Source organism: Sinocyclocheilus anshuiensis, unplaced genomic scaffold, assembly GCF_001515605.1.
Source record: "Sinocyclocheilus anshuiensis isolate Anshui unplaced genomic scaffold, SAMN03320099.WGS_v1.1 scaffold1894, whole genome shotgun sequence".
NCBI lineage: Eukaryota > Metazoa > Chordata > Actinopteri > Cypriniformes > Cyprinidae > Sinocyclocheilus > Sinocyclocheilus anshuiensis.
In genome coordinates this window covers 276,335-299,762 of record NW_015542447.1, presented here as the reverse complement: position 1 = coordinate 299,762, position 23,428 = coordinate 276,335, and the positions used below count along the sequence as shown (strand labels likewise).

At 38.9% G+C, this 23,428-nt stretch overlaps 2 protein-coding genes and 1 pseudogene across 2 annotated transcripts in view; all 3 read right to left on the bottom strand.

Annotated features, from left to right (window-relative positions):
* LOC107693602 (actin-related protein 8-like) overlaps positions 1-13,421 on the bottom strand; it is an 18,306-nt gene extending 4,885 nt beyond the window's left edge. Inside the window, 9 exon segments of the mRNA XM_016493053.1 lie at positions 713-974; positions 2,043-2,183; positions 2,260-2,355; positions 3,405-3,558; positions 5,225-5,357; positions 8,292-8,346; positions 8,348-8,442; positions 10,450-10,624; positions 13,161-13,421. Coding sequence (XP_016348539.1) covers positions 713-974; positions 2,043-2,183; positions 2,260-2,355; positions 3,405-3,558; positions 5,225-5,357; positions 8,292-8,346; positions 8,348-8,442; positions 10,450-10,624; positions 13,161-13,268 — 1,219 coding nt within the window. The 5' untranslated portion in view covers positions 13,269-13,421.
* Positions 13,422-15,631: 2,210 nt separating this feature from the next.
* selenok (selenoprotein K) lies at positions 15,632-18,954 on the bottom strand. The gene is made up of 5 exons (XM_016493050.1): positions 18,878-18,954; positions 18,209-18,299; positions 16,275-16,352; positions 16,092-16,184; positions 15,632-16,001 (listed from the first exon to the last, which is right to left on the bottom strand). The coding sequence occupies exons 1-5, from the start codon at positions 18,894-18,896 to the stop codon at positions 15,998-16,000; spliced, it is 285 nt and encodes a 94-aa protein (XP_016348536.1). The 5' UTR covers positions 18,897-18,954; the 3' UTR covers positions 15,632-15,997.
* A 2,854-nt stretch (positions 18,955-21,808) lies between these two features.
* The window catches only part of LOC107693598 (parapinopsin-like), a 4,640-nt pseudogene continuing 3,020 nt past the window's right edge, over positions 21,809-23,428 (bottom strand).

Sequence of the window (23,428 nt, the reverse complement as noted above, 5' to 3'; positions counted from 1 at the left end):
ATAGTTGTATCTCGGCCAAATATTGTCCTATCCTAACAAACCATACATCAATGGAAAGCTTATTTATTCAGCTTCCGAAAATCTCATGTCATGTTTCAAACCAAAAGTATTTCTGTGGCAACGGGTTCAGACAGAATCATTTCCCTTTGCTGCACCTTGTAAATATGCAGAATATTTTGCTTTGTAGAAAGCAAACAGAAAAACCCAGATTCACATTTCATCAGCTTGCTTTTGGGACCTTGTGCTAGATTCTTCAGTTCTGCTTCACTGTCCTGCCGAGTTTCGCTACAACTCTGATCAAACTCACCTGTCTGTAATTCTCTGAAGAGCTTTATTAAGCTGAAGCTAAACTCTTCAGTGACTGTAATCTATCATCTTCTTCAACACAACGTTTCCTTCCCTGTACAAATTCACTTTAATCATTGAAAAACACAGAAACCACCTGTTTTCTATACTGTTTCTTGCTCCGCTTCAACTTGTTCTCTTATGTTTCATATCTGAACATTTATATAGGAATTTATAAGAGAAAAACACTTTTACAAGAATTATTACACCACTCAGTCCATAGTATGACCCAAGTTAGAGATGGCTGAAATTATATTACGTAATATATTTTGAATAGCACGGCAAACTTTAAGCTTTAATTAGGGGGTCAGATTTGCCCCCAGGTTTTTGGGAGATTCAGCCATGTGTTGGTAAAGTCAGTATTTACCGCAGGAGTCAATGCTGTGTAAGATGGCTTTATCCACGCCGAGTGCTTTTCCCTCAAACTGAGTCATGGCCGTCTTCCTGGACAACAGAGCTGACGATGTTTCTTCTGCATCCGCCCCACCAACGAGGCACTCGGCTTGAGCGTGACCCAAATCCAAATCCTGAGTCAGATTTCCCTTCTCCGATGGGTCGCACATGTTGGATTCCCCCTCAAACCCAGCAGGCTTAGGGAATAATTTGCGGTCTGTTGTGGCTTTAGAAGACTGTGTGAGAGAGAAACACAGTGAGATTACACTCCTCCATTTCTCACCTGTTCAGTTTGAACAGGCTAAAAGAAGAGAAACATTATAGTGTTTAAAGGAATAGTTCACACGGAAATGAAAATTAGCTAAAAATGCACTCATCCTCAGGCTGTCCAAGATGTACCTGAGTTTGTTTCTTCATCAGATTTGGAGAAATGTAGCATTGCATCAGTGTCTCAGCAATGGATGCTCTGCAGTGAATGGGTGCCGTCAGAATGAGAGTCCAAACAGCTGATAAAAACATCACAATAATCCACAGCACTCCAGTCCATCAGTGAACATCTGGAGAAGACAAACGCTGTGTGTTTGTAAGAAACCAATCTATCATTAAAATGTTTTTACCTTCAAACTGTCACTTCTGGCTAAAATATGAGTCCATAAAAAAACACTTGCTTCGTTTACTGCATTACACTGACTGGGACTTGTCACAGCACTTACATATTGTTGCTCTTATGTTGGTTTGATTGCTTCTATTGTCCTCATTTGTAAGTTGCTTTGGATAAAAGCGTCTGCTAAATGACTAAATGTAAATGTAATCCATAGTAACGCTTCCTCCAGTGAAAAAGTCCATCACCTTTTGTCCTCTCACATCAACACAGTGCTTGATCTGTGCAGATTTCTCTCCTGATTCAGATGAGACTTTTTATTATGGATAAAGGACTTGTATTTTATCCAGAAGCCAACGGTTTGAAAAACAACTTAATAATGAATTTGTTTTTTACAAACACGCTGATTTGGTCTTCTCCAGATGTTCACTGATGGACTGGAGTGGTGTGGATTACTTGTGGATTATTGTGATGTTTTTATCAGCTGTTTGGACTCTCATTCTGACGGCACCCATTCACTGCAGAGCATCCATTGCTGAGACACTGATGCAATGCTACATTTCTACAAATCTGAACCCATGAACAAACTGGTTGCATGTTTGCTGCTGTGCATTAGTGGCCACAGTGCAGTGAAATGACATGCTGCGTAAGTATCGTGCTTTTGCACCGCCCGTAGAAGCTCGGGAACTGTAGAGAGTTGTACCTGGTCTTGTTTGCTCTGTGTGGTCAGGAGGAAGTGCTCATCATGTGGATCCTCTGCGTCTCCTTGAGAGCGATGCAGCAGCGATGTCATCTTCTGCCCCACTATCCCAAACGCAGCAGGGTAGAATAATGCCATGGGAGCCTATCAAACAAACAGAACAATGCAGCTGTCAATTAGCAGACAAGCGCTAAACCACCACGATCCGGTCCGTCTCTACCTGGAGTTTCTCATCTCCTAATCGTAGCTGATACAGCAGCACTGGGGAATCAGGGAAACGTGTGCGAAACTCGTGATCTTGCAGCCCAGAAATATCCTGCTCAGAAATCAATAATACATCAGATTACAAAGCATAATATGCATATAATATAATATGATGTAAATACTGAACACACAGACATATATTCATTTATATTTATACAAGACTCAATTCCATGCGTTTTTTTTCCACTAACTGAACTAGTTTTGGGATTGTTTTGTCTTGTGACTTGTGGGTATATGTTTCACTGTAGTATACATTTTATTTCACGATAACAATATATATCTCTATACAGCTATTTTTATTTTATTTTATTTTTGTTATTAAAAAAAAGAAAAAAAAAAGAAAATTACAAACACAATAGAACAAATAAATATGAAATAAACGTATAATTTATTCAGCTACTGTAGGCTAGGTTTATTTAACATGCAGTAAGAATAAAGCGTATAAATAAAAGACTAGTCTTCACTGTATCAATCAAACATGAACAGATTATTATTAAAGATCCAAAAGCGATTCAGTCAAGCGCAGTGAGTGATTAACATTAATAACGACTGACAGAAACAGCTAAATTAGACTGCTGTCCCTTTAAGACCAACTACACGGATCCAACACACTGATACAATTTCATACGGATTTCACCCCACTGTTTACGTTTATTTAACACATAACCGACTGTGTTTACGTGAATACTCCACACAACGGGCATTTTGACATAATTGTGTGCGTATCTGACCATTCAAGCACAACAAAACACTAAAGAGAGAGGGGCTCTCAGTGCGCGCGCTTCGGCTGTGTGTCAGTCGGCGCAAACACTGCATTGAGTTCTTTTTCTCTGCTTATTGCGCTTAATAACTCTATCAAGAGCGTCCCACTCTTTATTTTCTCAATCATGCATGTTTCCTTACTCAAAGGTGTATATAACTTTTAAGTAATATTATGTTACGCAGATATTTTTGCATACCGCGGAATACACGATTCAACAAAATCTCTAACGATGGACACTTTATTCCGCTGTAACGATATACACCGTCATACCACCCAGCCCTAGTGAATACTGACAAACGGCTGACTCATTTGTTTAGCTCCAGGTGCGTGGAGGTCACCTGATCCAGATGGCAGAAGGACTCTTTGAGCTGCTGCAGTAACATACAGTCCAGTTTGCTGCTGAGTTGACATTCTCTATAGGGAAATCCAGCTCTCTGCATGAGCCAGAAAAAACACCGCGTCACATCCGAGCCTCCGTACGCAAGACACAACCTGCACACAAAAACACATGCATTCAACAGAGACGGCACAAGAGCTCAAAGTATTTTTGATTGTGTTTACTGTGCTGCATGACAGAAGAACACATCAGTAAGAGATCTTGAGAGCGTTGCACGTAGCGTTGCCAACTTCAGAAAAAGGAAAATACAGGACAATCATGGTTTGATTGTGTTTACTGTGCTGCATGACAGAAGAACACATCAGTAAGAGATCTTGAGAGCGTTACACGTAGCGTTGCCAACTTCAGAAAAAGGAAAATACAGGACAATCATGGTTTTTGTAAATATTTTATTATATCTTTTCATGTGACAACACTGAAGAAATGACACTTTGCTACAATGTAAAGTAGTGAGTGTACAGCTTGTATAACAGTGTAAATTTGCTGTCCCCTCAAAATAACTCCACACACAGCCATTAATGTCTAAACCGCTGGCCACAAAAGTGAGTACACCCCTAAGTGAAAATGTCCAAATTGGGTACGCTGGGAGAGAATATGGCTAATTGGGCCCAATTTGGACATTTTCACTTAGGGATGTACTCACTTTTGCGGCCAGCGGTTTAGACATTAATGGTGTGTTGAGTTATTTTGAGGGGACAGCAAATTTACACTGTTATACAAGCTGTACACTCACTACTTTACATTCTAGCAAAGTGTCATTTCTTATATATATATATATATATTAGGGCTGGTAAGCAATTAACCTTTTTTATCTAATTAATCGCACATCAAATTTGGCTGAGAAATTACTTCCAAAAGATAATTTAAAGTCATTGTTGTCGTGTAAAGCATCAAACAGACATTACAAAGAGTAGCTTCGGCAAGAAATATTTTGTTTGATCAAACAAAAATTTGATCAGCTGCGCTGCTTTAGAGAAGAGGAAGAGTTGTTGCCGTGCCATCAAAACTAGGGGTGCACGGGTGAAAAAATCTATTAATGAATCGCGTTTCTGTCTTCTAACAATGCTAATAGATTCACAAGTTTCAAAATCAATGTTCTAAAGCAGCGGTGCTCAATACTGTTCCTGGCATCCCATGCTCTGCATCTCTCTCTCATTCAGATCATCAGCTCGTCAGCTACAATAAACTGTGTTCCAAATCCAATTGTACACTTTATGTGTAAAGACAGACAGATATTTTTCACATAGCTATGAGAAGCGTTAAACATGGACACGCACGTGGTTGCTGTGCTGTATTAAAGCTTTAATCAGGATAAAACCGTATAATCGGGTTTGCACAGGTTCTGCACAATCCTCTTCACTAATATCCTCTGCGTCTCAATCGGGCTCAAATTGATAAGCAACATTGACGACGCCATTGTTTACAATACAACCTGAGCACATTCTGAGCTGAGGGGCATTACGTTGTATAAGATCAGTATCACATTTGCACTCGTGTGATATTGCTTAACTATATGATGTAAATATGAGACAAAGTCAAACAGGGGCATTTTTGCCCCATATCTTGAATTTTAGGGACATTGTAACTACGTTCTCTAGGCTCCATCACGCAGTGAGTTGTTACACTGCCTCATATTTTTCATCAATCAACTGTATGAAATGTTTGAGTTTTACACAGGAAGCATTGTCTTCAGAAAATACGAAACCCTTTAACATAGCGTGTATAATAAAGCGCATCAGCCCTACAGTGCGTTTCTCTCACCTGGAGCTGCGGTGGGACACGCCGTCCTCGACGCAGCACACGCTGGTCTTCTGGTCGCCAACATCCACCACACACGCACTGCTCAGACCGCTGCCAAAGGTCACACACACCGACTCCTGATGCACCACCACAGCTACAGAGGAGATCAAGTTAGGCTGGGTTACAGTGTTGGACCTTACACCCATTTCATGACTTTCACACACCAGTGTTTTGCCTTTTAAAAAACTATGTAGTTCCCTATCATGTATCATAGAGTTAGGAGCGATGACTCACAAGACGATGGCGAATAATCTGATCTAAAAACACTAAAATCTAAAAACACAGGGTTTGTTGAAGGATTTTTAAGTTCAAATTTAAAGGGTTAGTTCACCCAAAAATGAAAATTAGGCTGTGTTTTACTCACCCCCGAGGCATCCTAGGTGTATATGACTTTCTTCTTTCAGACGAATCCAGTCGGAGTTATATTAAAAATGGTCTTTGATCTTTCAAGCTGTTTAATGCCACTCAGCGGGTGTTGCATTGCTTCAGTCCAAAAGAACTTAAATAAAAATCGCCCATCCATAAAAAAAAAGTGTCTCACACGGCTCTGGGGGGTGAGCAAAGGCCTTCTGTAGCGAATCGATGCGTTTTTGTAAGAAAAATATCCATATTCAAAACGTAATGATCACTTTAATCTAGCTTGCGCTCACTGTTGTAAACAGAAGCAGCTCTGGGCTGATGACGTATGAGTTTAGCATTGCGCATGCGCCGCTCAGAAGTGACGCACGGGGAAACGCAGCGGAGAGATCAAAACAAAACAACGGTCACAAATTACAAGTACAAAATGAGGATTTGTGTAAAGAAGAATGTCGGAGGATTTCGATGTAAGCCAAGAGGAGACTTGTTTTCCTTTGCTAAAGTAAGGAAACTTGGGATGGGCGCTTTTTATTTAACTTCTTTTGGACTGAAGCAATGCAACACCCGCTGAGTGGCATTAAACAGCTTGAAAGGTCAAAGACAATTTTTAATATAACTCCGACTGGATTCGTCTGAAAGAAGAAAGTCATATACACCTAGGGTGCCTCGGGTGTGAGTAAAACACAGCCTAATTTTCATTTTTGGGTGAACTAACCCTTTAAGACTTTTTAAGACCCGCACAAATAAAATTAATAACATATGAGCAGGGTAGGGCAATGTCTATAGTAACATATTAAACTGTAAAACAACTGTAAAAAGCATGATTTACAGTACAGATAAAAGTTTTTACAAAATATTTTTTATAAATGATATAAACTATTTTAGTTTATTTAAAATATTTAAACTATTTTTAAGAAAATGGATGAGTCAAAAGTATTAATTATTATATTAATTTAAACAATTATTATCAATACATTTTTATATCAATTAAATAACATATAAGTAAATTTTACTGTTTAGATTTTTATAATGCATTATCTTCTTATCAATCCACCAGTTCACATTTACAGCTCTGCGTGTTTGCAGGGTAAAAACGTAAGTCGATTTTCACATTGGTCTGAACAAAAACAACAGGCTTATTGAAAATGCACATTCATTCTCTGCCAGCAGGTGCCGCTTTGGGAATGGCAGAAATAGAACCGTTTTCCCGGTAACGGCAGAACACAAAGCAGTGCAGCACCAGACTTTGAAACGTGCAGCGCTCATATTCAATGAAATCAGAGCCTTTTGAAATTTGTCACATTGAGCCATATCGCAACTCTGGTCTTTCTGTCCCCAAATTTAAGACCTCTTGAAATCATAATTAAGACTTTATTGTACAATTTAAGACTTTTTGATACATTTTTACATTTTTAAGGACCCCACGGAAACCCTGCAATATGTCTATGTTTAATGTAAGTTTATCAATCCCTGCCGGTACGAGACTTGAACCCGCAACCTTTGGGTTATGAGTCCGACTCTCAAACCATTAGGCCACGACTTCCCCTTAGGGAACGGAACTATTAGTTCCCTTAATCCCACCCCATACCTAAACTTAACAACTAACTTACTAACTATTAATTAGCAGCAAATTAGGAGTTTATTGAGGCAAAGTTTGTAGTTAATAGTTAAATTAAAATGTGACTAAAATAATAATACACCACAAACTAAGCATCCCTTTTAAAGTAAAGGGAAAATCCAAAGAGCTTTTATTTATTTCTGTTGCAACATGGTTATATACAGAACCTCACACGTGACATGTGGGATATATATATACATATATCTCCATGCCACGAATTAAGAATGTTTCAACAATTTACTATTTTGTTTTCTCTTTAAACAATTGCGGCTGTAAATTAAGAATTTGAATTTAATGAAAACAAGAGAATGAATAAGTACAGTGTGGCTACGATTGAATAAGACAATGAAATTAATTAGGTCGTAAAAAAATTTTCTTAATTTGTGGTCAAAACATATCTATTTTAGTCCGCATGTCACCTGTCTTTGGTTAATAAAAGTTCTTTGTTTAGTATATGCGAGGTTGTCATTGTACTACGTATTTTATTGTGGTTGTGTTTTTCATTAAGAATAATAATGATCCCACCATTTTCAAACATTTGATTTGATCAAGATATAAAGATCTAATGTTCAAGATCAAAGTAAGCTCTACAGATCCAAGCGTCACTGACAAATATCTTATATTGTAAAATATGCAGTTTAATCGGAAACTCTGTTGTTGTCACAAGTTTTTTTAATTGGTGGGAAAAAATTCTCACCGTGGCATCCCTAGAACAATTAAAATGTGTGTGTGTGTGTGTGTGCTTCAGTGCTGAAGCTTAAATGAACTACCACTGACTAAACACCACAACTGATTCTCATTTCACTGAACCAGAATGCTTTCTGATGTCTAGTCCAGCTCCCTAACTTTCAGAAGCACTGGACTAGTCAACAGGGATCCTACAAGTGTGATCATGCAAGAAGAGTTTCACATTTACATTTTATTTCTGCAATATAACAATTTCTGAAAGCAACAGAACATTACATGGTAAAAATTCCATCACAACTGGTCAGGAATATGAGGTGTACATGACAACTGTCTCGCCAGCAGGTGCACATGGTTTTAGTGTCATACCTGAGAAGCCCATTTTAACCAGCAGCATGTTGACAACTTCCTTCACGTGCTGCCTGTACTGGGGTTCTTCTCACACCGTTGGACATTTTCTTGGACCAGATCACCTGGTCGACCATTTTTAGCCCATTTTGTCTCTGTTCATTGCTGTCTGCTGACTACAGCATCAGTGAACAGCAGATGAGGGAAAATATACAGTTCAATCAACCACTGATGTACACTACCAGTCAAAGGTTTTTGAACTTTTTAATGTTTTTTTAATTTTTTAGAATTCTCTTCTGCTCACCAAGCCTGCATTTATTTCATCCAAAGAACAGCAAAAACAGTAAAATTTTGAAATATTTTTTACTATTTAAAATAATTGCTTTCTATTTGAATATATTCCCCCCCCATAAAAAATAAATAAATAAATTATACTGACTCTAAGCTTTTGAATGGTATAGTGCATAATGTTACAAAACTTTTTATTTCAGATAAATACTGATCTTTGGGTCTTTCTATTCAACAAAGAATCCTGAAAAAAATTTACTCAACTGTTTTAAATATTAATAATAATAATAATCAGAAATATTTCTTGAGCAGCAAATCAGCATATTAGAATGATTTCTGAAGGATCATGTGACACTGAAGACTGGAGGAATGATGCTGAAAATTCAGCTTTACATCGCAGGAATAAAACATAAAACAAAACAAAAACATTCAAATTGAAAGCAATTATTTTAAATAGTAAAAATATTTCACAATATTACTGCTTCTGCTGTATTGTGGATCAAATAAACGTAGCTTTGGTGAGCAGAAGAGACTTCTTTAAAAAACATTAAAAATCTTACTGTTCAAAAATTTTTGACTGGTATTGTATTTCATTAGCTACATCATTTTAAGCTTTCAACATCGTAATATTTAGCATCACATTATGGAGAGGAAGTGAAGTTACTTGCATTCAGTCCTTCTCGTAAGAGGCACTGGTCCTCGTAGCGGCGCTGACCGGGCTGTTTGTGTCTGTGGGCGATGACCTGAGGAATGGTTATGGGGAGGGTGTCTGTAGCCCGGCCCATCCGCAGAGATTTTGATCCGGGATGAATCACGACAATGAAGTTGGCTTGAATTTGCTGAAAGTGACAATTAACGTTTCAGAAAAAAAAACATACTCCCCTGATAGCACACGTACATCACGGAGACATCTACTTGATGTCTGCATTTACATCTGCATTTACAGTTTTTTTAGAGTGTTTGCTTATCTGCAATACGTCTATTGGACGTTTCCTATCAGATGTCAAATAGACATATATTTGATGTCTTTAAGATATTTATTAGAGGTGCTCCGATCGATCGGCTACCGATCACTATCGGCCGATAATCGCTTTGGGATGTTTGATCGGCGGTCTCTATAAAGGCCGATCTCAAAAAACCGATCTCAAGCTGAGGTTTAGCATGATATGCAGCACCGTCTGCATTGCTCCACCTGGAACACCAAGGCAGCTATGTGAGGATGCTTTTTACTGACTACAGTTCAGCATTCAACACAGTCCTCCCTGACAGGTTGGTAGCTAAACTGCTGGACTTAGGTCTCGCTCCATCTATCTGTCACTGGATTAAGGACTTCCTGACTAACCGCCCTCAGACGGTTAGGGTAGGCTCCCATTTCTCCTCCACCTTAACTCTGAGTACAGGTGCCCCACAGGGCTGCGTGCTGAGCCCACTTCCTTTGTACTTTATACTTATGACTGTACTTCAACCCATCCTACCAACACTATCATCAAATTTGCAGATGACACGACCGTAGTTGGACTCATCTCAGGAGGAGATGAAACGGCTTACAGAGATGAAATTCAGAGACTGACAGAATGGTGCATGGCAAATAACCTGGCTCTGAATGCTCCTAAACTTTACATCGCAGGAATAAAACATAAAACAAAACAAAAACATTCAAATTGAAAGCAATTATTTTAAATAGTAAAAATATTTCACAATATTACTGCTTCTGCTGTATTGTGGATCAAATAAACGTAGCTTTGGTGAGCAGAAGAGACTTCTTTAAAAAACATTAAAAATCTTACTGTTCAAAAATTTTTGACTGGTATTGTATTTCATTAGCTACATCATTTTAAGCTTTCAACATCGTAATATTTAGCATCACATTATGGAGAGGAAGTGAAGTTACTTGCATTCAGTCCTTCTCGTAAGAGGCACTGGTCCTCGTAGCGGCGCTGACCGGGCTGTTTGTGTCTGTGGGCGATGACCTGAGGAACGGTTATGGGGAGGGTGTCTGTAGCCCGGCCCATCCGCAGAGATTTTGATCCGGGATGAATCACGACAATGAAGTTGGCTTGAATTTGCTGAAAGTGACAATTAACGTTTCAGAAAAAAAAACATACTCCCCTGATAGCACACGTACATCACGGAGACATCTACTTGATGTCTGCATTTACATCTGCATTTACAGTTTTTTTAGAGTGTTTGCTTATCTGCAATACGTCTATTGGACGTTTCCTATCAGATGTCAAATAGACATATATTTGATGTCTTTAAGATATTTATTAGAGGTGCTCCGATCGATCGGCTACCGATCACTATCGGCCGATAATCGCTTTGGGATGTTTGATCGGCGGTCTCTATAAAGGCCGATCTCAAAAAACCGATCTCAAGCTGAGGTTTAGCATGATATGCAGCACCGTCTGCATTGCTCCACCTGGAACACCAAGGCAGCTATGTGAGGATGCTTTTTACTGACTACAGTTCAGCATTCAACACAGTCCTCCCTGACAGGTTGGTAGCTAAACTGCTGGACTTAGGTCTCGCTCCATCTATCTGTCACTGGATTAAGGACTTCCTGACTAACCGCCCTCAGACGGTTAGGGTAGGCTCCCATTTCTCCTCCACCTTAACTCTGAGTACAGGTGCCCCACAGGGCTGCGTGCTGAGCCCACTTCCTTTGTACTTTATACTTATGACTGTACTTCAACCCATCCTACCAACACTATCAACAAATTTGCAGATGACACGACCGTAGTTGGACTCATCTCAGGAGGAGATGAAACAGCTTACAGAGATGAAATTCAGAGACTGACAGAATGGTGCACGGCAAATAACCTGGCTCTGAATGCTCCTAAAACCAAAGAGCTCATCATTGACTTCCGAAAGCACAACACAAACCTTACACCATTGCACATCAACGGGGTCTGCGTGGAGAGGGTTCCGGCCTTCAGATTCTTGGGCATGAACATCGCTGGGGATCTTTCCTGGAGCACAAACACTTCAGCAGCGGTCAAAAAAGCACAGCAGTGACTCTATTTCTTGAGGACACTGAGGAAGAGCCGTCTACAAGAGCAGCTGCTAGAGTCCTTCTATCGATGTGCCACTGAAAGTGTGATAACTTACAGCATCTCCATGTGGTACGCCAGCAGCTAAGTGGCAGACAAGAAAGCTCTCCAGTGGGTGATCGATTCGGCACAAAAAATGATTGGCTGTCCTCTGCCTTCCTTAAAAGAACTTTACACTGCAGGCTGCCTTGGAAGGGCAGCGAACATTTTAAAGGATCCCTACCATCCAGGACATCATTTGTTTGAATTGCTGCCCTCTGGTAAACGTTTCAGGTCCATCAAATCACAGACCACTAAGACTTAAGAACAGCTTTTACCCCAGTGCTATACGGGAGCTGAACGCTGTCAGCATACACACACACACATAAAAAATTAGAAATGCACCAATCTGATGGGGCATCTTATATCTCAACTGACACAGGTTAACAACACCCTCTGTATACCTCTGTGTGTGTCTATTTAGTATAAGTTTACATCTTATATTATTCAGTTTGTGTTTGTGTGTATATTCTGTTGCATTTAACTCTCTTTTATTGTGCGCAATATCATGCAGTACTTTCTGCTCACCGTGCAATATTTCTGAGCAATATCTGACTGTTCGCTTTGCTGTTACTGTTTGTTTTCTAATTAAATTAGATGTTTAGCTTGCACTAATTTATGTGTGATTGCACTGTACGGATTGCTCTAATTTCGCTCTACTTTTAGTATAGTGACGATAAACGAATCTTGAATCTCTGTGATCGGCCTCAAAAATCCTGATCGGAGCAACCCTAATGTTTATGATTTAGAAAGAATGTAAAACGTACTTTTGTACACGTTTTGTACACAGCAGATGCTTTCCAGATCAAGTGATCTTTAACAGACATCTTGCAGACATACGTGTGCTATCTAGATCAAATATTAAACTAGTGTGCGTTTCTTTGAATTATGAGGTGCTTCTGACTATCTAGTCCAATTTTTTATTTTACTAATAAGAGTTCACTAGTAACTATTAAGTAAAGTGGATTAGGATAATCTGAGACATTATCCAGTAGTAACTTAAGACTTATTTACACAGAGGTTTCAGTAAAAAATAGTCAGCACCAAAACCAAACATTGATGTGCACATCTCTTGCTACAAAAATGAGACACCATTTCAGATTTTTACTGTATAAATCAGATTTTGAAATACATTCCAGGTTTTGAGACGCAAACAAGAACGTGTTTTCATACGTAGGAGATGCAAAATAGTTACGACCATTATTAAACAGACATGAAAAACAACTGTTACTAGAAGAAATTAAATTGCTGAATAGAATAAATATAATTAATTCTTATTAATATCAAATTAATGCTTATTATAAACTAAATACTTATTATTAATTTCATTATTATAATATAATACATAAATAATAATAACTATTCTGATATTGTCACTTCTTGCAAGCACCAAGTCTTGCTGTTATTATAAGGGGTGCAGGCACCGAAAGTGTTGACATAGTATATATTTTTTTCAGATTTTTGTCCTTTTCACTTCTATTTATGATCTGATTATGAATAATGTAATTGTCACCTCCTGTAATGGCTCTGGTACAGCAGCGGGCACCACGGGTCTCTTCACTCCGCGCTGCTCTTTCTCTCTGTCTCTTCCGTTCTCCGCGTCTCTGTCTGTTTGTGTCATGATGCTGATGCTGATGAACTAAATGAATTAAGAGTACATTAATCCACACACTGCTTGATGCACGAGACTGTTTAAAGCAACTATTTCTCTCAGTCTAATGGCGGTTGGCAGACCAGCTGTAGGTACAGTCCCGCCACCTACAGGGCTGGGGTGTAAAACATGTCTGTCTAATGGAAGTCGACTCTTCATAAATAATATTAGCGCCACCGACTGCACGTGTCATGTGACTGAAATTTACAGGAGTCGAAATTTACAGGAGTCACAACCGCATTTTGAGAGCGACGTTACACCATGAAACAGCTAGAGGCACAGTCCACAACTAGTCGAGTCGTTTACATGCCCAAACTTACTGTGTGTATCTAAACCACATTAACAATAACATGAAAATCTATTATGATTTATAAACTATCACTTATAATGCTGTTAATAATAGTTTATTGCTTTGTGCTGTGTGCAGTAGTAAGCCACGCCCCCTGAACGCATGAACACGAACAGATCAGACGACCAGAGACAACATTACTATAATACATCACATGTCATTAACCGGTGAGAACACTTTATAGTACAGTTAGTAAAAGTACTACAGTACCAGGAAGGAAGATCGGGTTGTTGATGTTTGCCTGCCATTCTCGCAAAAGGCGGGATCGAACCCGGGTCGATCGCGTCAAAAAGCCAACGACAGCACTTATCCATCTGGTGCAGATGGAAAACAAAATAACCAGTGGTGCACTGGAGCTGATGATTTACATCCACTTTTAACTAAATCTAAATAGACACCCTGTATTTTTTATTCCAGAGTAAACGCAATTCATACAATACATTTAAACTGAGCTACTTTAATACCATCTCCGAACTTTCTACCACGACTCTGCTGTTCTTCGGCTGGTTCTTCCTGTATACGTTGATTGACAGATGTCTCGTCCAGTCAGCGGTGAGAAATCCCAAACCAATGGCGCTGTCTCAAATTATACCTACCTCTTCCGGTTTGTCTGATTTTGTCGTTGTGTTTTCTGACTTGTTATTTTGTTTTCGAATTTGTCATTGTCTTTTCTGACTTGTTATTTTGTTTTCAGAATTGTGATTTGCTCTGCACTTCTCGGCCACCGTACACTTTGGGGCAACGTCTGTTGTTTGTAAATGTGCTATATAAATGAGTTTGCTCGCTTGCTTTTGTCAAGATGTTAAGCTTTTTGCTTTTTACAGGATGTTAGTTGAAGTTGAACATCTTGATGGGTTTGTTTCTTACAAACATGCAGCTTTTTGCTTCAAAAGATGTTAATTGATGGACTGGATTACTGTTATGGTTTTCTTGGCTGTTTGGCACAGAGTTGGATGAGTTTGGTCTGGAAGAACTTGAATGGTCTGCACAGAGCCACACCTTCTGGATGAACTGGAACTGAGATTGTGAGCTTGACCTCACAAATACTCTAGTCTAGTGGAAGAATGGGCAAAAAATTACCCCCAAAACGTGTGGAAAGCCTTCCCAGAAGCTGTTATACTGTAGTTGCAAAGAGGGGAACAACACCACAATAATAATGTCTATGTATTTAAAATGCAACATCATTTAAGTCCCTGTTTGTGTAATAGTCAGGACTGCGTTTCTCAAAAGCATCGTAAGATAAGTGGATCGTAGAGACCTACTTAGGGTTACGATCAGTGTTGGGGATAACGCATTACAAGTACCGCGAGTTATGTAATCAGATTACTTTTTTCAAGTAACTAGTAAAGTAACGCATTACTTTTTAATTTACAAGAAAATATCTGAGTTACTTTTTCAAATAAGTAACGCCAGTTACTTTTTTTCCCCATTTGTTGATGGAAAGCTCTCCTGTCCCCTTGTTGAGAGAAATCGGGAGTAAGATGTTACTTTAGTTCTATGTGAACATGCATTAATTCATCTCACTCACAAAAAAAAAAATCAGATTTAGTTTTCCTCAAAATGAATAAAAACAGTTAAAAGCAACTCAGAATATGACTCAAAGCTGCACTAATTAAATATGTTCAATAATACAAATATCCTTACTTTCAATAAAAAGTAACTAAGTACCGTAATTAGTTACTTTTTTAGGAAGTAACACAATATTGTAATCCATTACTTTTAAAAGTAACTTTCCCTAACACTGGTTACGATGCTTTTGGAAAACACAATAGTTTTGCTCATAGAGTGAATAATATTCATTTAATTAATAATTGAATATTCATTCAATTAATTAATATTTAGTATTATTTAATAACCTGAAGACAGAATTTACTGTGCTGTATGCAATTAATGTAATTGCTGGCTAAAAATCTTTCCAGATTTTCTTGACTGTAGATACCCTGTTACACGTAATAATAGCCACGAGTCTGGACAGAACAAAGGATCATCATTATAACTTACTTTATTGATGCAAAGGGTACATACAACATCCTCTACAACATTACTTTCGGAAGATATTACTAAAAAAAAAAGAGAGAGAGAGAGAGAGAGAGATAAGTTATGTAACGTGTATGTGTGTGTGTTGGCTTTTCTATGATGGCGGCTGGGGTTTGGCTGCCATGATCAGTCCCTCTGGCCCCTCAGACAAGGAATTCCCAGAGTAACGTCAAGAAACTGCGTGACAGCAGCGGCAGCCATAGGAAGAGGAGTGTGATGTACTGTGCTCGTCTGCAACGGAGCCCTATCTGAGCAGTATGCAGCTAAAACCAGCGTGTCACACCCCCGTGCGCCTGCATCGCTGTGCAGGCGTTTACCTGCAAAAGACAAACATATGGTTATTCTTGATGACCTCCTCTCAGTAAGTTTGTGTCAGGTTGCTCTTCAGGTTCTTCACTCGTACTAACCTTCCTCATCCTCCTCCGCCCATAGGAGGAGGGGTGGGACCCGCACCGTGGTTTATTCTGCCCATCCGTCTGCGCCCAGGGAATCCAGGAGGACTGCAAGAACATCACAGTGTAAACACACAGAACCTGATCACGTCATGACTACAAACACAGTGGTTCTGCTGATGAAGGGTTGAGACGTACCCTCTGCCATCACTGAAGCGAGACGATGCACTGCTCTGTCCATCTTTAGACAGATCTGGCTGAATGAGAGACTGGAAGCTGTGGAGACATTATACAGATTGTTAGCTCGGGCAGGTCGATCATCACTAGTACTAGTGCTCCTAGTGATCTGAGCAAACCTCTAACACTAAAGCTGTCTCCCTGTCCACTATACAGTGCACTATATCGGGTGTCAATCATTGTGTAGTGCTGTCCGAATTCTGAGTGAACTACTTCATTCGTTCACTACTTTTTTTACCCACAATGCATTCTGATTTTGAGTGTACCACCGATGTACACTCGCTGAAGCACTAGTTCCCACAATCCAATGCGGAGAGGTGACGAGCTGGAGGAGAGAGCGGGAGCAAGCGAGATGCTGTTTACATCTTTCTTATTTCTGCTTTAACATTTATTTCATACATTATTTATATTAAAATATCTTATGTAGGCAGTTTAATATTTTACACTTCTGCTCCAGACATGAATGCTTCCTCAAATCCGTGTGAGAGAGTGTCTGGCCAGTTGACAGAATGGTTCCCTGCTTTAAGGCCTTGCAAACGTGTTATGTTTGGTTTTCTGTGAGATATTTAAGCAATGGCATGTAGGATTGCGTCTGTTCTGAATATTTTATCACCACCTGATGCTTCCTCAAATCCGTGTGAGAGAGTGTCTGGCCAGTTGACAGAATGGTTCCCTGCTTTAAGGCCTTGCAAATGTGTTATGTTTGGTTTTCTGTGAGATATTTAAGCAATGGCATGTAGGATTGCGTCTGTTCTGAATATTTTATCACCACCTTACGTAATGATGTAACTTGCATATATTCATTTATTTATTAAAGCAATAGTTCACTCAAAAAATTTTATTTGCTAAACATTTGAAAAAAAAAAAAAAAACTCATCTGTATCTAGGATGGCCTGTGTGTAAGTAAATTTTCAGCAAATTTTCAATTTAGGCAAACTATTCCTTTAATGCCATATCAGCATCAACGGCTATGTTTACAGCAAAAATATGAAATTGTAGTAACACATTATACAAATAAACTGTAGAAAACCTTTCAGTTTAATATTTGACACACATTATACAATTTTACAGTTATGTATATCCTTACCAGTTCCTTATTCACCCTTATTTCTGAATAAAATGTTTTCCTAATAACATTAAAAGCAGGACAGTCCAGTAAAATATGCTCAAGGTTATTTTAAAGAAAATCACATACTGATGACTGTTCACCTTTCAATATGTGTAGGTCTTGAGTGAACATACAGTTCGATCATGACTTCAAAATGAATGCAAAGAAAGAATGTTTCATTTACAACAGGGTTGACTACTCTTCATTTATGAACACATTCGTCTTATACTTATTGATCCTTTTTTTTTAAAAATATACATTCTGTATTGTTAAACATCCATATAAGGTCAGTATCAGTATCACCACTAGCCTGCGGAAAGAGTCAATTCCCCCCACTAATACACAGACTGACAGTCTGTCTGGAACCTGATCTTAATTTTCTAGTATGCAGAGGTTTTATAAAAATGGCAAAAATGACTTGTGCGACTCTTGGAAGCATTGATGTTAATGTATTGATAACTACAGACCAGGCAGTGATGTTTTAAACCATTGTTTACCAGCACAAGTGTGTTTATGAATTTAGTTACATTTTAGCTGCACAATTTCCATTTTGTTAGGATTTTTCATTTTTGCAAAGAACTAAAAAATGTGTAATAAAAACTTGACATGTAGTGGAAAATATATTTTCAACGTATGTTATAATGAATTACTAAAACTAGTATTGTCTCGTTCATTTCATCATGGTGAGATCAGTGAGCATGTTGGCAAGGCAATATAAAAACTGAAACTAACGTTACTGTCCCAGCTGGCCAGAGAAAACACACACATGCAAACAAACTGAACTTACAACAAGCCAATAAACTCGACGGCACCCCAGAAGAGATCGCTCAGGAAAGACAAGCTCCACGGCGACCGGGTCCTGCTGTCCAGAACCTGACCTGAACACAGAGAGAAAAAGAAATATCACACAACACACCAAATGAGCTCCAAACAAAACATGTAACTTATACTGTACGAACAACGAGTAAGTTGATATGCCCGCTACTGCGCGAAGCTGCAGCGTTATTATGAATATTTAATACATCACGTTCGTAAAGGCAGAGGTTGTATTTACGGATCAACAAACTGACTCGTGAAATGTAAGCTGACGACCCAGAAAGATTACGAGAACGTCAGCTTCATTTAATTAATATTCAGGAGGAGCTGTGTATTCACCAATAGAGCCTTACCCGGATATTATCATTGTAACACAACCAGATGTTGGTCTGAACGGATCGTATCGATAATTCATACAAATATAAGGTCTCATATCAAAATGTATGTTAGGCAGAGTGACAGACAACACAGTAATACTGGATGTATTAACTCTTGGCTGGCGTAAAACGAACACAATTATGCTAAATTACATATTTAGTCACGTATGGCAATTTATTTTATATAATAACAATGGTGCAAGTTTGTCGGCAAAGATAACATTATTTTTCTTAACAAAATAAGAGTTGTTTGTAGCACTTACCGTTTGATACATAAACCATCGTCAATGCTGTTTAACCGGAAACTAGGCTCCTTTTCCGGCGCTGCGCACCGGCGTCTATGCTTGGTGGTGATGTTTGTTTACATTTAAGGAAGGGCCATTTAAACGTATTCATAGAACAAATCTAGCTAAACCATCATATTTTGCAAAAGAATGTTGCTGTAAACTGTACCTTTTGTAAGAGATGCTGTTTATTTTATTTGGTATTGGCAGTTTGATTTTATTTTCAATCATATTGATGTCTAGACCATAGGGTCTAGACTCCTGAGAAGTCGCAAAAACACGAGCTGTATATGATCAACCTAGTCTTATTAGCTAAATTGCATATTCATAAGTGTATAGACTGTCTGACATAAAGAAAAACAAAAAAAAAACACTGTTCATGTCTGCATTTCTTTACCGTTTTGAAGATATTTATAGCCTAAAAAACTCTTCAAAATGTTAATGGCCTGTCATTGCTTTACAGTTAACAGTGCAGAAGAAATAAGACACAGTTTTAGATAACGAGACTGCAGAGCGAACCATGTGCAGCTGACAGGAGCCTACATTAGCTGTTGAGGGCGGTGAGACATCTGCACCTGTTAAAGGACATGAAAATGAAAAACAGTCAGACCACATCTCTGAGACATTTCCCTGCTGGCTTAAATGATTGCGTTCAGAAGCAGTTTTGGTTCTAAAAAAGAAAGAGGAACTGAACTAATAATGTGTTGCAGTAGATTACCCATTTTGGGATATGTGTGTGTGTTCTGGTTCTGTATATGGTTTAGGAGGACACTTCCTGTGTCGTTGTAAACCAAATTGCTTTAAAAAACATGCTAAACAGTGTTTTTTTGAAATTCAAAAATTGACAGTAGTTTCTGGTTCCCATGTTTCATGGGTTCATTCCATTAATAGTTTTTCTACTGTACAAACTGTATTTTCTATCCCCTTACCCTAAACCTACCCCTCACTAAAAACTTGCATTTTTAGATTTTCAAAAAACTTAATTCTGTATGATTTATAAGCTGGGTTTTTTTTTAAATGTCCCCACAAGGTCACACTTACTGGTATTACTATCCTGTTACTGGTATTACTATTCCCCATGATACCAAGACACACACACACACACACACACACACACACACACACATAGCACAGACATACAGATTCACTCTACAAAAGTCATTAAAATATGGCCCAATGTATTGTGTTAGTATAAAGAAATAATCCTTATTTATTCACTCACACACTCACTCACTCACACACACACACACAGACACACACACACACACACACAAACACACACTCGTACACACACACTCACTCACAGATCAGCCACAACATTAAAACCACCTGCTGTCTAAGTTCCTCTCATGCATCGAGGCATGGACTCTACCAGACCTCTGAACATGAAGATTAGTGGCTCAGTGGATCGGATTTGTTAGTCCTGCATATCCCAGTTCCATAGATGCTCACTCAGGTTTAAGGAAAATAAAAACCAGGCAACACCTTGAACTCTTTGTCATGTTCCTCAAACTATTCCTGAACAATTTTTGCAGTGTAGAAGGGTGCATAATCCTGCTGAGAGAGGCCACTTTCATCAGGGTAAACCATATGAAGTAGTGTATGTGCTCTGCAGTAATCTGATCTAAATGAAAACATAATTCATCAGACCAGGCAATCCTCTTCCATTGCTCCATGGTCCAGTTCTGATGCTCATGTGAACATTGTAGGTGCTTTCGGTGGTGCACGGGTCATAAGGGGCACTTTGACAGGCCTACGATGTGACCAGCATTATGTTTTTCTGTGATTTGTGTTACAGTAGTTCTTCTGTGTGCTTGGACTGGACTTGCTGCCTAATATATCCCACCTCTGTTCAGGTGCCACTGTAACGATACAATCAATGCGAGAAAACATGTTCCTAGCCTGTGTCAGCATACTGACAGTGGCACCTGGTGGTCAGTTTTGGTACTTAACACGTTAAAACAAAAGAACAATAAAATGCAAGTGCTAGGTAAGTAGGTAAGTAACTAGGCTAAGCTAGGTAACTAGTATATATATATATACACACACACGTGTATTTAATTAGCTTCATTATGGAAAAAAGCTGATTCCTGACATGCGTTTCTGTAGTGTGGGAGCATCAGAGATGAGCAGAGAATTAATCAGTCCATCATCTAAAGATGCTGCTAATAAGCAAGTCTCCATTTAATCAGCTGAGTGCACAGACCCTCACAAAGATTCACATATGCTGGAGGAAAAGTCAGGAATATCATCTACATTATGATTACACAGCGTTCTAACTGGATTAGCACATTCATTTAACTTCAATTCATCTGAATGCAGCATACAACCAATTTAAATAATGTAGAGATTTTTGCTCATCAAAACAGACAGAAAACAGACAAGCATTCAAGTTCAGTTTTAGTGAAAACATTCAGGGAATCCCACATGAAAAAATACTATAGTAATTTATAGTAAATACTATAGTGTTTTTGAACCAAACTACAGTAAAGTAATTGAATTAACTTGTTGTGGTAATTCTATAGTTGCTGTGGTAATATAACAACTATAGTAATATAAACAAATTACTTTACCCAGTACTAAGTTTTCTACAGCTACAGGGTATATTATACTACAATACACTACAGTTTACTGTAGTAAAAACTAAAGTATACTACAGTATTTATTACAGTTTATCAGTTCACTTATAGTTATGCAATAGCATGCTACAGTATGCTGTAGCATTCATTAAAAAGTGTTGTAAATACTATAATATATACAGTATAATACACTTTACTATAGTATGGTTCAAAAACACTACAGTATTTACTATAAATTACTATAGTATTTTTTCATGTGGGAAACAATGTTTTTTTTTATGAATTAAAAGGGGCTCATCCTTCATACATGTGTAGTAAGTGATATAAGTGGTTATGAAGGAGAGACCTTGTTGCTCCTGCTGACAGATGAAACTGTGGTCTTCTGATTCTGCCTCAGCGGCCCACGGGTTTCTGCCACAGAGTAGGAACGGCACAGCATGCTCTCTGAACTGATACAGAAAAAGTGTTTTGGGTCATATCAATCAATCATTGATCATATTTTAACGCTTATTGCAATACTGAGCATGGTTTTGAGGAATCCTCAGTGACTGTTTAAGTGAATAATGTAATTGATGCTGCTCTTGGCCAGATACATGGGAACAGTGGCGATCACCGGGTCAATGTAAAGGTTCGGGTCTAAAATCACAGACAGTGCAAATGCGGCATAGGGCAGCCAGGTGAGCAGGAAGGCCATCACCATGACAACCACCATACAGGCCACCTGGGTCTCTGCCCTGGCAGTGCTTCCTCCCTCTGACATTTTCAGTTTGGTCACCTGTAGGTAAAACAAACATGCGAACCTCCTGAATCCAGAGACATAACAGTTAAATATCAAAAGTTTACTTAAAAACTGAAGTTGAAAAATATTAAATAGCATTCTCTGCTTATTATATAGCAAAACATACAGACCATTTTTTAGGGAACTGTATCCACCTTTTTCCTAACAAGCCTAATGTCTTTTAAACAGTGGGAGGCACTTCTTGTTGGGGAAGTTCTATTTAAAAAGACTGCAACAATTCATTTCAAATCAGAAGATTAAACAAATACAAATAATCCTTCTCCGTCATTTTGACTGAATGGGTCGTAAATTTTCATTAATTTACAACATAAACCATGAACAATTGCCTGGAATGCACTAAGAATCTTTCATCTCTCTTTCTAGGGTTGTTTTCACATGGATGCTGTAAAATGTAATTGTTACGAAATATAGACATACCGTATATTACTATAATGATAATTGACACATCTGTAATATTGCTGCTGACAGAAGGAGGATCTTCAGGAGTTATTCATGGTATGTTGAAAGTAATTTGTTAATGCTTTTAAAGTTTAAAATGTCCTTTTAATGATCGATGGTTGAAGGGTGAGATTTTTTGACTTCAACTAAACTCTACAAGACTGTGGCTGTCACGGGTTGTTGGGGAAAGGAGCTTGAAGGAGTACGAAGGAGGCAGATAGTCAAACAAACGGAGTCTTTAATAAATCCACATGGGAAAGTAGGAGAAAACGTCTCTAGGTTACGTATGTAACCATGGTTCCCCGAGGGAACGAGACGCTGCGTCGAAGTCGCTTTGGGAACGCCCCTGCGTGACCGTGATCTGAAGCACGTGTCAAATCAGTCCAATGGAGTAGCGAGACGTCACGAGCGGGGTGACGTAAGCACCAGAAAGTATAAAAGCGCATCCGGCAGAGCGCAAACCAGCTTCGATGAAGTAGCGCCTGGAGGGATGCAGGGAGTATGGCATGACCGGCAGGGAACGACCGACCTGACTGCTGTAGCACCCTCACTCGAGGGGGCGAGCTCTCCCGTGCCATACCGTCGCCGGACGGCAGCTGGGAATTTCGCTCGCTGGAGCTCACTGAGCCCGGAAGCACCGAGGGTCGCAGGGGTATCAGTGACTCTCCGTGAGGGCACTGAGGAGGATCGGGCACCGTATACTGAGGTGTTATC